At 34.1% G+C, this 14,383-nt stretch overlaps 2 protein-coding genes across 2 annotated transcripts in view; both read right to left on the reverse strand.

Moving 5' to 3' along the window:
- LOC129798634 (myogenesis-regulating glycosidase-like) overlaps positions 1-7,652 on the reverse strand; it is a 10,148-nt gene extending 2,496 nt beyond the window's left edge. The window contains exons 1-3 of the mRNA XM_055841883.1: positions 7,087-7,652; positions 6,358-7,024; positions 6,109-6,301 (exon numbers count right to left, since the gene is read on the reverse strand). Of these exons, the coding sequence (XP_055697858.1) occupies positions 6,109-6,301; positions 6,358-7,024; positions 7,087-7,450 (1,224 nt within the window). The 5' untranslated portion in view covers positions 7,451-7,652. The remainder of the gene's footprint in view (positions 1-6,108; positions 6,302-6,357; positions 7,025-7,086) is intronic.
- A 938-nt stretch (positions 7,653-8,590) lies between these two features.
- LOC129798649 (myogenesis-regulating glycosidase-like) lies at positions 8,591-11,643 on the reverse strand. The gene is made up of 5 exons (XM_055841908.1): positions 11,225-11,643; positions 10,444-11,110; positions 10,190-10,382; positions 8,881-9,418; positions 8,591-8,814 (listed from the first exon to the last, which is right to left on the reverse strand). The coding sequence occupies exons 1-5, from the start codon at positions 11,592-11,594 to the stop codon at positions 8,627-8,629; spliced, it is 1,956 nt and encodes a 651-aa protein (XP_055697883.1). The 5' UTR covers positions 11,595-11,643; the 3' UTR covers positions 8,591-8,626.
- Positions 11,644-14,383: the final 2,740 nt, after the last annotated feature.

A 14,383-nucleotide genomic window follows, 5' to 3' on the forward strand; every position in this document is an offset into this window, starting at 1 on the left:
GCTGCGGTTTTCAACCTGGCGAAGTGCACTAGCGCCTCTATCGGAAATACTCAGTAAACTTTATTTCAATTTTACGCGGGAAAGTAACGGTCAGATTTTCGCGGTATTTTAGAATTTTCCAATTTCGTCGGTTCCGAAGAAGACTATTTTAAGTCTACTTACAATAGTATAAAAAGATGGTATCATTGGATGCAGAAACCTTAGATCTATATCCCCACAAAATTTTATGTTGATTAAAATATTCCTGCAAAAGTCACAAGAAAAAAAAACTTAAAATCAGCGTGCCCAATTATTGAGTTTTTTGCCCACAATTTTGCTATAATTAATTTCAAAGTAGTGTTAACTAGAAGATATTTAATGCGTAAGTATGATAAAATAGTTTCAAAATCTGAAAGTATACTAATTGCAGTGAAATTAATGAAAATAAATTTTAGCTGTCAAACTTTAATCCTTTAAGAATGAGAGCTTTCCGCTGAGCGAAATTCAATGAAATCAAGTTTTTCTCGATATTTTAGCCTAAATATAAGAGATTTATGGTTAAAAAGAAATTTTCCCATCCCTAGGAGTCCTGGAAAACTATGGGTCATATATGACCCAATCGTCCTTAAAGGTAAAAAAGCACAAAATTTTCCAGACGACTAGTTTATTCGTTTACCCTGTTATTTTTGAAAGATAAATAACTTGAATATATTTGTAATAATAAAAAAAAAATATTTAGAGTACGAGTAAAAATTAAAACGATCAAAAATTCATTTAAAAATATCTCATTCAATTTTTGGTCTCAAAGACTCTTGAGGACTTGTACACAAAAACAATAATTTTTATGAAAAAATGTTAATTTAACAATTAATTTTTATGATATTCATCGAAACACAGAGATAAATGTCGCATGCCTCACAAATACAATTGGTCTTATAATCCTTTTTTTTCTGATAGCACCATGTGCACCTCGGTTTTCTTCGAATCATGCTTGATGGTAATGGGTAGGTGCAATGTTGCTTGTCTCTGGGAATTTCAGACCTACAGTTGCACATTGCTGTGAATCCGGGAGTTCTTCCGGAGTTGATGCGTTCACGATGAGGACTTCAAAGTCCATTTCATCTACGTCTTGTTCCAAATATATTATGTCGCTTCCGTTCAGGACAAGATTGTCGGCATCATCGCTATCTTCCGGGCATAATATGTGGATCATTTCGGGTTCATTGATCATGAAATTTTTTTTCCATTTTTGAAGTCATGTACAAGAGTAAAAAGTCATGAATTTACAACATATACGCAGAAGTATCTCATAAATTATCAGAATATTACCTTCTTCAGTCAGTATTTCACTGGAAAATCTCAGCTAAATGGTATTATCACACAATATTACACGAATAATTAACTATTTTGCGCACATATAAACAAAAACATGAAACAGTCTAACCTCAAATCTTCGAAAATTCACTAGAGACAAATTCGGTGTTTTTTACCTTTCGGGACGATTGGGTCATATATGACCCATAAAAATTATGAAGCTTTCTTGAAAATACCAATAAACTATAATTTTTACTTTGTTGAGAAATATTATGAATAGTTATTATAGTTTCTAGTCCTAAGAGGTTTTTGCTTAAAAAAAATTAGAAATATTAAAAATATTAAAATTCAAGCACCAATGTGAAAATTTGAAAATTCGTTATTTTTGAGCTTAAATATTTTTTATATACCAAGTAGCTGGAGATTTGCAAAAAATATCCTAGATTCCTACATCTTTCTACTTTGTGATTTGGTAAAAAAAATATTAGAAAGAAATAACTTCAGGTAGTCAGGAAAAATTATTTTCTCTATGGGTCACGGGTGACCCAGTCGTCCTTAAAGGGTTGAAACTCTTTCCTGTAAAGTTTACATTTTAGACTTACAATAGTCTTTTCCGGAACCGACGATATGTTAGTGAATTAAAATTAAAGGAAAAAATTATTAAAACTCAAGTTTACTTTATCCCAGTGGAATATTTTAATTTAATTTAATCTTCTATTTAAGGCAAACGAATAAAATAAGGAAGAATAGAAAGAGGAGCTGGGTAATTATCCAACCATCGAGGACCTTGGTAGATGGAACCGTTATTACCATCTTGCCAACGTCCAACTGGTAAGTAGATGTTCCTAAACCTCTGCCCTTGCTTAACAACAGGAGCTGCTAGAATATCTTCTCCAAGCAGAAATGCTGAAAATTAAATAAAATATATACCTTAAATCCATTGCAAATTTACCATGGGTATCTTACCATCAGACACAGTTTGAGCGGTCTTGTCTCTAGGATCCAACCACCAAACAGGAGGATTTACAGGTTCCCCATAAGACACAGCCCTCTCGAATCTCTGGATAATAGTATCTGCGTAGTCCTCGTGCAGTTTAACAAAGTTCCTACAAACTTCTACCACGTTGATTCCATCCCCATCCTCAAAATCCCAAGGAACAAATGAAAACTGAAGAGTTGGCATGAAAACTGTAGCTTGCAACCATCTGACGAAAAGTTCTCGATCAGGTACATCACTTCCATATCCATTCCCACCAATCATGTCCGGCAGAACAAATGGATATCCGTTCATATTAAATTGCAGCAGGGTAGGTATGAGTGTTGGTAATCCATTAAACCAACTCCATGTGGAATACAAATCGAGCATTCGCATATAAACGTTGTACTTTTGATCCCTAAATCCTGTTCGTACTTCCACAATTGGACCAAATTCAGTCACTGTCCTTACGAAATCTTGAGTGATCTTTTGTGGATATTGGTCTTCAAGTGGGATATTAAACATCGGATCCTGTGTAGGGAATAATAATAAACAATAGACACAATTTATGACAAAAAATGGTGGCAAAGCTTCCCATACTTTATTTAAATAATGCTCGAATGTCATATATGCTATATACGCTACTCTCAAAGAGATGGAAAAGCGTCCCAGCTTTGCGGGCGGAATGCTCGAACTCACGAGATAGAGCTCAGCGGGAATTAGTTTTTCGCATAATCTTTTGGTATTTATTGATCGACTACACTGACTGAGAGAAAAACGGGGGTGCGATTAACATTTTTTCCTCATAACTTTAACACTTTCAGGTGTAAAAATATATCAATATTTTTTAAAGTTAATTTTACATCTTTTTAGGGGTAAAATTAATACAAAAAGGGTAACTTTAACCCCTAATACACCTAAAAAGCATAATATTTACACCGATTTCGGATCAATACTGCAGGGTAAAATAAACATTCGGAAAATTTCGGAATGTTATTTTAACTTTTCGGATTTCTCTCTCAGTGTAGAGATCAAATTAATTCATAAATCACAAAAGCGTTTGACAATCAAAAAATCGGTACTAAACCGGTTCATTACCGATGAAGACCAATTCAGTCAGGTTCAAAATCTCAATATCTTTCCAAAAAATCCAAATTTAACTAAATCGGTTGAAAAATTGAGCTTCCAAAGTGATTGACCTCTGATCTTCAATAATTCAAAATGGCGAATTTTCCTATCATATGTGTATTTGGACGAAATGTTCGCCTGGACTACTTCTAAAATATATCCGAAAATCTTTGAAAAAGCTTGGGCCAATTTTAAGAAAACCAAAAACCTGGTTAAGGAGGGGATAAAGGGGGTAGAGAGGGAAAAACGTCGATAGTCGATATTATTTTTTTATTGGTGTCATCGAAGACTGGAAGTCGATATCTCTTACCATTTAAGCTTCAGAACAGCGACAAGTTGAAAAAAAGACGATTATATAACTGCTCTCTTTTTGAGTTCGAGTAGTAAAAATTGCTTATCGGTTCATAACCGGTTTATTACCTATTTATAACCGATTGGAACTAGTTCAAATTTGTCTGTAATTCCAAGACCTTTCTAAGAAGTCCCAACATGATAACATTGGTTGAAAAATACGCTTTCTAGAACCATTTTATTCTTCAACCTTGAAAACCCATTATTACATTCTCAAAGGGGAAAGCGAAGTGATGTCAAAAATTCAAATCAAATCGAGTTTCCTTAATTCAAGTGTTTATAATTAATCTTCAGAGTACAAATAAAGTTTATCCAAGAACCAGAGTGGATAGTGTTCAATGATGAAGTTCAGTATTGGTGAGTATCAAAATGAATTTCTGTGATTAATAAAAAGCTCAAATCTGGGGCTTTCTATTCGAGAACACCCGAAAAAAATATGATTTTACAAAGTGAAGAGGATATCTTCTCCGATTTTTTAGAGAGTTTCACGCCATTGAACACCTACACAGGGAGTTCCGTCTCAAGTGAAAATGGATTGAACGAATTTGATACGAATTACCTACTATTGGTAGCTTATTTATAATTTTTTTTAAATATCTCCTAAATGTATGCAAATATTTTTTTCATAGTAAATACAAAATGCATTTCTCATGGTTCCGCCACACCTTTTAGATAAAGAAAAAAATCATGAAATCAAAATTCACATCCCTTTCTCACACACTTTGTATATATCTATCCCATTCTTTCGCAATCCAAATTCGATTGGATGGCTTTATGGCTTTGTCACATCTTTTAGCACGGTATAGTTTCAGAAAACCAAAATTCACGCCCCTTTCTCTCTCAAAAGATTCCATAAATCTATCCCACTCTTCCGATCTCAAAATTTGACTGAACTAAATTTAATTTGGTGTGATGCTCAAATGAAAAAGAAGAGTGAGAAAGTGAATTTTGACTTTATGAAATTTTCCTGATCTAAAAGGTGTGTCGGAACCATTAAGAATTTAATTTATATTGCTTTAAGAATAGTAAATAAGTTTGTAAAGCAGTTAATTGGATTTTGTTAAAAGTTTGTCAAAAGAATGTTGTTTTGCAATTTCAATTAAATTGTTTTTCATTTTCTATGAGTTAGAAAATTCTTTTGACAAAGTTTCCATACAAAAATAGTATAAAAACTGTCTTAGTAACCAAAACAACCTAAACATTATTAATTATTCCAAAATATATTTTAATAAAAGCACATGGCGCCACTTGCGATAAACTAGTAAACTATGAATGTTCTGTAAACTTGCAGCCCCCTTGTAGGGCTTTAGTTTCTTTTTTCTCTATATGAAAAATTTCCATTAAGGTAAGTGTACCAAATTTCGGCATAGTTGCATGCAAGCGCTAAGATCTCAAGAAATCCTGAGCTGTTTTACGTAACCTTTTGAGTGATTTGTTAATCGGTTCAAACCGATAGAAATTTGTACTAAAAATAGAATTATTTTGCTCCAAGAATTATATTTTCTTGATTTTAGTGAAGATTTTAAAAAATTCTAAAAATGACTCTATACTTGATTTAAGAAAGTATTTTTAAATAAAAAATCACTAGGGTAAGTGTGCCAAATCTCGACATAGTTGCATGCTAGTGCCAAAGTTCCAAGTTTGAAATGTAATATTTTAAATTCAAATGGATTTTTTTTATTACTTCTTCTTAAGGAGTGTTGCTTGGAACCTTGTAAACAGTTTATCGTCATTATTTTCTTCAAAATAATTCTTAGTGCATTTTAAAATGAATAAAAACGTAGACATAGCTTCGATGGCCTATTTCGGCCACCTTTATTCTCATAGTTCCTTACCCTTCCGGAATTCTTCCAATGTCTTTTTCACATCATCTCATTTGTCGAAGCGATATTTTTTGTTATTTTTATGCATTGTATAATCTCTAGTCTAGAGTAAAAACAAAAAATATTCATGGAAATTTGAGAAACAAAAAGTGGCCGGAATTGCAAGTCATCCGAAGTTTGGTACACTTACCCTAGTAATCAGGTAAAGTCATTAGAACAAGTCTGATTAGTCAATTGATATGTTGCGTAAAAACGTGATCCAACTTATGCACAATCTCAATATTTCTGGATTTTGGAGTTATTGAGTTTTAATTGACAATGAAATACTCTGTTATTCATTTATCGATTAGTCACTAAATTGATACGCTTTTATAACTCAATAAATTAAAATTTATCAAGTACTTTCTGATAAGTCATTACCGTAGAAATAGTGTGATAACAGATTTTTTAATCGTTCTTTTGCCCTCATGAGGAGGACTTCAAGTATATTAAATTTTAATTAAAATCCTTCTAACTTTATTTTAATTTAAAACTTACTTCTGGATGCCAACTAGTTTCTCCAGCATCAAACTTGAAGCTATCAATTCCTGTGACTTCCAGTAGATTCCTCAATCTTCCTGTGTACCAAGCTGCAGCTTCTGGATTAGTGAAATCAATATAGGCCGCCTCATCCTCTGCACTATTCCACCACTTTGTATCAGTATTTCCGCTGTGATCTTGCACTAAATATCTAAAGAAGGATTTTATTAAAATATAAGTTTATTTCAAATTAAGATTGGTAAGTACCCATTATCCTTGGCGGTAGTGTAGTAAGGTTCACAGCCCTTGTTGATGAACGGATGAATCCAGAGCGTAACCCTGAATCCCATATTCTTCAATTGTTGAACTGTGTTTCGAATGTTTGGGAATTTACTTGTCCTGAATTCGAGAGCACCGTAGCAAATTTCCCAGTCATCGTCAATCTCGAACTGACTATTTGGAAATTCGCGATCAACAATTTCATTAGCAAATCTCATTACAACGGTCTCGTCGATGTCTTTCTTGTATCTAGCCCAAGTTGACCAGATGGGTCTGGTAGCCATCAATGGATCGGGAATACCAGATGGCTTCCCTAGGAATCTATTGATCGCCTCCATATGAGCAGTTCTGGCATCACTTGCCACTCCGATCGTGTACTCAAAGTCAAAAGTTGGGACTCTGGGATTGTAAGGAAGTCTTTGATGAGCAATGAAGCATAAATGGTCATCTTTCATGGAATTCTGATCGACGAAAAGAGGAGTTTTGTCCGAGAGGAAGATGAATGCTCCCTCACTGTTGACCCAATATCTCTCCACAATTGCAGTACTGTCCGCTTCTTTCGTTACGTAGGAATAGTTAGATAGGGTCAATCTCTGTACTGGCCAGTACTGGTAAAATTGCTCAGGACCACCATACCAATTCAGTGAATTTCTTCCTAAACAACGAAAATATTATTAAGTTCTTGGACTATGATTCAAGTACTTTACGTAATCATACCGAGAGACATACAGTCCGTTATCGTATTTTCCGAACTTATACTTTTGCGAGAAACACGAAGCAGGAAAATCTCTGGTGAATCTTCAAGAATTTCAAAGACAATTTGCTCCAGGCCACTCATGAGAACAGCCCTATTATCCCCACGATCGATGGCTGATGTAAAAGGAGCCAAATGGCCAAGAGTTGATTCGAACACAGTCCGATCATTTCGAACAATCCGATATCCCGCTCCTTCGCTTCCATCTGTATCCAGGATGAATCTCACACCAGTATCAATCCTGGAGGACAACTGATACCTCGGTTGAACACTGCTCATCACGAGGGCACAAAACACTAGCAAAAGTCCCAATTTAATGCCAATCATTTTCACTCTTAGAAGATGATTAACTGAGAAAATTTTTTAAGAGACTGGAAGCTCTCGAGATTAGAGTGCCTTATATAGCCTGGGCCAAGTGATAATGATATCTCTCAAGTAAGTGTCTATTAATTTGTATGGGAGTTTGTATATACGTGAATTATGAGCAGAAAATGATCGGATCTTGGAATTTCTATACCAGAAAAACCACGAAATTAATAAAATCGTAAGTTTTCGATTTTCTCCAAAATATGTGGAGTAGTAGAACACACTTTAAAAAAATTAACTAAAATGGCACTGTACTTCTTATTAAAGGGACAGAGAGTTCTTCACTAGTTGTCACTATTCTCCATCGAACATTGTCCTCTTTTTTCGTCTATTTCGGAAGTAGACTCTAAGTAAGACTCTTCCGATTCGATTCTTCATTCGTGTAGGTTCCTTGGCATATATTTCAATCAGGCGTTCGATACACATGACCGACCTAGCTCAAAGATAGTACTAGTAAAACCATTGAGTCATTAAGATCCTAAGTTTTCGATTTTGCTCAAAATATGAGAAATTGTAAAATCAAAAAAACTAGACTTAATTATCTAGGATAGACATTGATGACCTAGCCTTCGATAAATTTTAATGGACAGTAAATTTTATATAGGGATACCAAGGATGCTTAAAAAAAGACAGTTGCCCAATGGAGGTAGCCTAAATCCCGAACGCCAAAATCCCGAAATGGCCAAAATTCCGAAAGCCAAAATCCCGAAAACCAAAATTCCTTATGTTCAAAATCTTGAAAGGGATGAAGTTATATGCAGGGTATGCAGGATAATCTGTAGAATAATTTTCCAAGACACAGAAAATTTCCCTTTGTCTCCAGCAAGCACAGGTGAAATCGTGGGAATAGCTATGACACTTTTAAGAATTCGGGATTTTAGCTTTCGGGATTTTGGTATTCGGAATTTTGGCTTTCGGAATTTTGGCTTTCGGGATTTTGGCTTTCGGAATTTTGGCTTTCGGGATTTTGGCTTTCGTGATTTTGATCGGGAGGACCGGGAACCTTGCCTATATTTCCTGAATTTCGGAATCGACCTTAGGGACTTTAGTCATTTCATTAGTCTAAATCGGTCCTCGTAAAATAAATAAAGTAAAAACCTATTAAGAAGACAATAAAACAATTTTTATTTCTCCTATTTATGGCAAACGAATAAAGTAAGGAAGTACTGAAAGAGGAGCTGGGTAGTTGTTCAACCATTGACGACCATGATAGATGGAACCGTTGTTACCATCTTGCCAACGTCCAACTGGCAAGTAGATGTTTCTAGACGTTTGGCCTTTCTGAAGAATAGGGGCAGCTAGAATTTCTTCTCCGAGCAGGAATGCTGAAAATAAATTTAAAAAATGTAATAAATAAAATCCGCAGAAACTCTATCCTCTGGATAACCTACCATCGAATGCAGTTTGGGCGTTCTTGTCCCTAGGATCCAACCACCAAACAGGAGGATTTACAGGTTCCCCATGAGAAACAGCCCTCTCAAATCTTCGAATAATGGTATCTGCGTAGTCCTCGTGAAGTTTAACAAAATGTTTACAGAGTTCTTGCATTTTGATTCCATCCCCATCCTGGTAATCCCATGGTACGTATGAGAACTGAAGACTTGGCATGAAGACATTAGCTTGCAGCCACCTAATAAACATTTCTCGATCTGGCATGTGATTGTCATAGCCATTTCCACCAATCATATCCGGCAAAACCAAAGGATATCCGTTCATATTGAGTTGCAGTAGGGTAGTTACAAGTGTAGGCAGTCCATTATTCCAACCCCATTCCGAATCTTTGTCAATCATTCTCATATAAACATCCTGGTATTGGTTCTTGAATCCCGATCTCACTTCCACAATTGGTCCAAATTCCGCAACTGTTCTTATGTAGTCTGTTGTGACGCTCAGAGGATGCTCCTCAAGAGGGGAATTTAGTATGGGATCCTAAGGATAGAGGAATATTAAATAATAGGTCTTAAAAGAGGTTTATAAAAGGGAAGAGCCTATTGATTGTACCTCTGAGAGAAAGTGAGAGTGAACTATTATAATGACCTGGGTAGTAGGTGCTAGGGGGAAGTAGGGCACGCTTGAATTGGGGCACTTTTGAAATTGGGATTTTTCTCCTACTTTTCAATAGAACTGGAAACTAGACTAAATTGCATTAACAAAAGGTTTAGTTCCATTTAAAAATAGGAGAAAAGCGGCCGATTTTAAAGGATTCCTAATTCAAATGTACCCTACTTTCCCCTACTAATTTTTTTCTTTATCACACTCGTAGTAATTAGTTAGTTGTTTTACAGCTACTTAAAATTAGGCTCTACGTTTAGGTTAAGTACTTATTAAGTACTTAATAAGTACTTAATTTAACTTTTTTTCTGATTGTCCCGCAATACCAGATCATCTAAAAATTAAAGAAACATTCTAACTTCGGATTGTAGTTTGGAGTTTCATTAGGTTTTCAATCTGTTTTCTGTCTGTTATTTTCGTAATGCGATTTTTTGTAAGTTCAGCACTATAATTTGAAACACATTGAAAAGCTAGATCAAATACATTCCCGATAAACTAGTTGATTCTTTTCTCAATATATAAATTTTTCATTGTGCAAATATTGAATTTTGATAAGGTATCTCTTATTGATTTATCTGTTCCAAAAGACAAACACTCCTGAACTAATAATTTTTGTAATTTTTATACTGTGATTAAAGTTAAACTTACGTCAGGTTGCCAGCTACTTTCTCCAGCGTCGAATTTGTAACTGTCTATCCCTGTATCTTCCAGGAGTTTCCTTAATCTTCCTGTATACCAAGCTGCAGCTTCTGGATTAGTGAAATCAATATAAGCTGCCTCACCTTTTTCACTATTCCACCACTGTGTATCAACATTTCCATTGTGATCTTTCACGAGATATCTACGGAAGATTCTCACAATGAAATAACAATTTTATTTTTATATCCGATAAAGAAAATTACCCATTATCCTTGGCAGTAGTGTAGTAAGGTTCACAGCCCTTGTTGATGAACGGATGAATCCAGAGCGTAACCCTGAATCCCATATTCTTCAATTGTTGAACTGTGTTTCGAATGTTTGGGAATTTACTTGTCCTGAATTCGAGAGCACCGTAGCAAATTTCCCAGTCATCGTCAATCTCGAACTGACTATTTGTGAAGCCATTATTAACGATTTCATTAGCAAATCTCATTACAACGGTCTCGTCGATGTCTCTCTTGTATCTGGCCCAGGTTGACCAGATGGGTCTGGCAGCCATCAATGGATCGGGAACGCCAGAAGGCCTACCTAGGAATCTATGGACTGCTTCCATATGAGCAGCTTTTGCATCTCTTGCCACTCCAATCGAATACTCGAAATCAAAGGTTGGGTGTCTAGGGTTGTAAGGAAGGCTTTGACGAGCAATGAAGCACAAATGGTCATCCTTCATGGAATTCTGATCGATGAAGAGGGGAGTTGTGTCAGAAAGATGGATAAATGCTCCCTCAGTATTGACCCAATATCTCTCAGCAACAGCAGCATTATCAGCCTCTTTGGTAACGTACGAATAGTTAGGTAGGGTCAGTTTTTCAACTGGCCAGTACTGATACTTTTGCTGAGGACCCCCGTACCAATGCAGCGAATTTCTTCCTAACAATTGCAAATTAATAAATAATCTTTCATCAATGAACAAACACTTTAAAATCCTCAAACTCGAACCACTATTAAATTTTTAAATATAATTTTTATATTTAATAAATTTACCAAGAGACACGCAATCCGTTATAGATTTATCCGATTTGATGTTTTTACGAGAGATATCCACAAGGAAAATTGCTGGGGTATCCTCCACAAGCTCTAACACAATTTGATCTTGATTGCTGATGAGAATAATTTTATTTCCATGATCAATGGCACTACTAAGAGGAGCAAAGTGTCCTAGAGTTGATTCAAACACTATTTGATTATCTCGAACAATCCTATAACCAACTCCTGCACACTCGTTAGTTTCCAAGATAAATCTAACACCAGGATCAATCCTCGAGGACAAGTGATACTTGGACTGAACATTCCTAACACTGCACTTTGCAAGAACACTGAACACTAGCAAAAGTCCCAATTTAATCCCAATCATTGTCACTATGAAGAGGAAGGTCCACTATGGAAACTTTAACGGGACTGCAATGTTCTCCAGAATGTAGGGTCTTTATATACTCTGGGCACAATTGATATCTACTCATTCAAGTGTCAACATTAATTAATTAAAATTACGTGAATGATGAGCAAACACTTATGATTTTTCTCTCTGAAGAAAAATCACACGATTTGCTAGATAACCGATATAAATGTCAAGAATGTTTCCTTATTTTGTAAAATATTTTTTATCATTAAAAAATCATAAAAATTTAGAAAAATTAAGTTATTTAAAATTACTGTTACTGCAACTCATTAAATTAGTGTTTTAAAACGAATATTTTTTATCTTAAAACCTCTTTTTAATTTTTATATGAATATTATGGAAAATAAAATGAAATGAGAACATGTTTTTTTGTGAAAATTACGTGACTATACTTTCATAAATAATCATTATTAAATTTTGTATGTAAAGTTTGTTATATTTGATTTGAAAAAAAAAACATTAATATCTCAAAATTGGCATAAAATCTGGGATAGTTTAAAACTGTTTTTTTTAATGTTAGATTATTTTTATCACAAAATTTGAATATTTGAATAAAAGACAGCCACTTGATTCAGAAAACTAGGATATTTAGTATAATAAACCTTTGTTGTTCCATTCGCAAAGTTACACTACTCAACTTCACTTTTGAAAAAGCAACCTTACAGTGCGTGAATTTTGAATAATTTGCAATTTTCACTGATAAAAAAAACTTTTTTTTTCGTTTTATAGTGACAGCATGAAGTAGTTTTAAATTTTTTGACTAGATAACAGTTACAGTGGCGACAAGATAAATAGCACAGTTTCGGGCACTGTAATGTATGCTGCATTTTTGAAAAATTATGCTTTTAAATGATGAAAGTAATAAATGAACTTGTATATAAATACATTTTGAGTATGAAGAAAAAAACCTGAAAGTTCTATCAAGAAATTTAGTTACGGAAAGAAACTTGAAATGGCACATATTAAAAGGACAATAGAAATAGCATACCGTCGTTGCGGGTGACTTTGCACTCTGCTGTTCGTGAGAGTTTGAACAATTCTAGCACTTATTGATAGTCTTCGCCGATCCGGTCTAACATGTCAAAGTATATAGGGATATGTTGAGTACCAAGTAAGGTACAATGATCCTCAAAAGGATTCTTGTAGTTTCAGTAATAGTCAATGAAATCCTAGTATAGGTATTTTGTCAAAAAACGACTCCGCGAAAAAGTTATCTGAAGATGCAATTCCAAAATCGATTTCAGATAAGTAAATTGCCCAAATCTATTCTAAATTTATCTGGCTAGAATAATCCACTTCGATTTTGTTCATTATTTTTAGTAAATTCCTTTTTTTCACTATAGTCTTCCTAAGAACGCATGATTTATATTATAAAATTACATATAATGGACTTTCTTAAGCTTTATTATAGAAGTATTTGGCCAAAAATTATCCAATTTTTTTATAACTTAAGATAAAATGACCGAGATCTACAAGATGGTGTGGTCGCCATCTTGATTTGACGATTCTGTCCGCCATTTTGAATAACTGTCAAAACAAAAAAACTTATTCGATTGAGCTGAAATTTTAGTATGTTCTGGCTGATGTCAAGACCTTTTCAGAATATATATAAAATCCGACCTAGGTCAAGCGATTGTCTGGATACTGGGGGTCTAAGTTCAAAATTTTGACATTTTCATTAATACAGAACTACGGAGAGCTTCTTTTATCGAAACCATCACAAAAAAGGCAGTATTATCGTTAGGCGATGAGATCTAAATAACAAACAAAAAGAAAAGTAATGTTTTTCGTTATAACAGCATATTATTTGAAGATCTGAAAAACTTTTGCAAAGATGAAAAAATAAAAAAATAAATAAATGCATTTTTAATTTTTTTTTTAATTTATTTTTTATAATTATGTAAGAGTAAATAAATATATAAAATAAAAGCCTCAACCATTTCTAATGGTTACTGAGGCATTTCGTTTAGGTTTTAAAATTCAGGATTAGAAATAAAGATCGCCAAAATATGAATATTTCAAATTTTTAAACTTTGAGCCTGTGTATCAAGGTAAATACTTGACGTAGACCGGAACATAGATACGTTCTGAAAAGGCCTTGATATCAGCTACAACATACTAAAATTTCAACCCAATCGAACATGTTTTAGATTTTGACAGTTATTCAAAATGGCGGACAGAAACGTCAAATCAAGATGGCGATCATGTCATCTTGTAGATCTCATGCATCTTACCCTTAGATGTGAAGATCTTCATTGTCGTTTATTATCAGAAATTGTTAATTTTTTAATATTTATTAAAAAGTGCAAAGTCACCCGCACCTTATACCCAGTGCAAGCCTTTTTTCTTGATTTTTTTAAACATAGTAAAATTTTATAAAATTAATGCTAGTCGCACAAAATCCATTCATTAACAACTGAATACAAATAATTTTACTCAAAAACCCCCCTCCCTTCACTTTAACTATCCACTTTTAGAGGGCAAAGTTGAAAAACAGCGAAAAAACGTGCAAAGTCACCCGCAACGACGGTACCCTGTAAGAAGTGATAGTTTTCTACTGCAATTTACAACTTAGGAATTCTATTTGGAAATTAAAATTGGATTAATTGGTATTGGCTTGGTTAAAATTTAAAAAACAAAAGCAAATTCTTTTCGATTTTGAAGCACATCTTGTCCAAAAGATATTGTAAAATTGGTTTATATTGTCTGATATTCCATATACAGACCATACGCCACTTCGCAAA

This window comes from Phlebotomus papatasi, chromosome 1 (assembly GCF_024763615.1).
Source record: "Phlebotomus papatasi isolate M1 chromosome 1, Ppap_2.1, whole genome shotgun sequence".
Classification (NCBI taxonomy): domain Eukaryota; kingdom Metazoa; phylum Arthropoda; class Insecta; order Diptera; family Psychodidae; genus Phlebotomus; species Phlebotomus papatasi.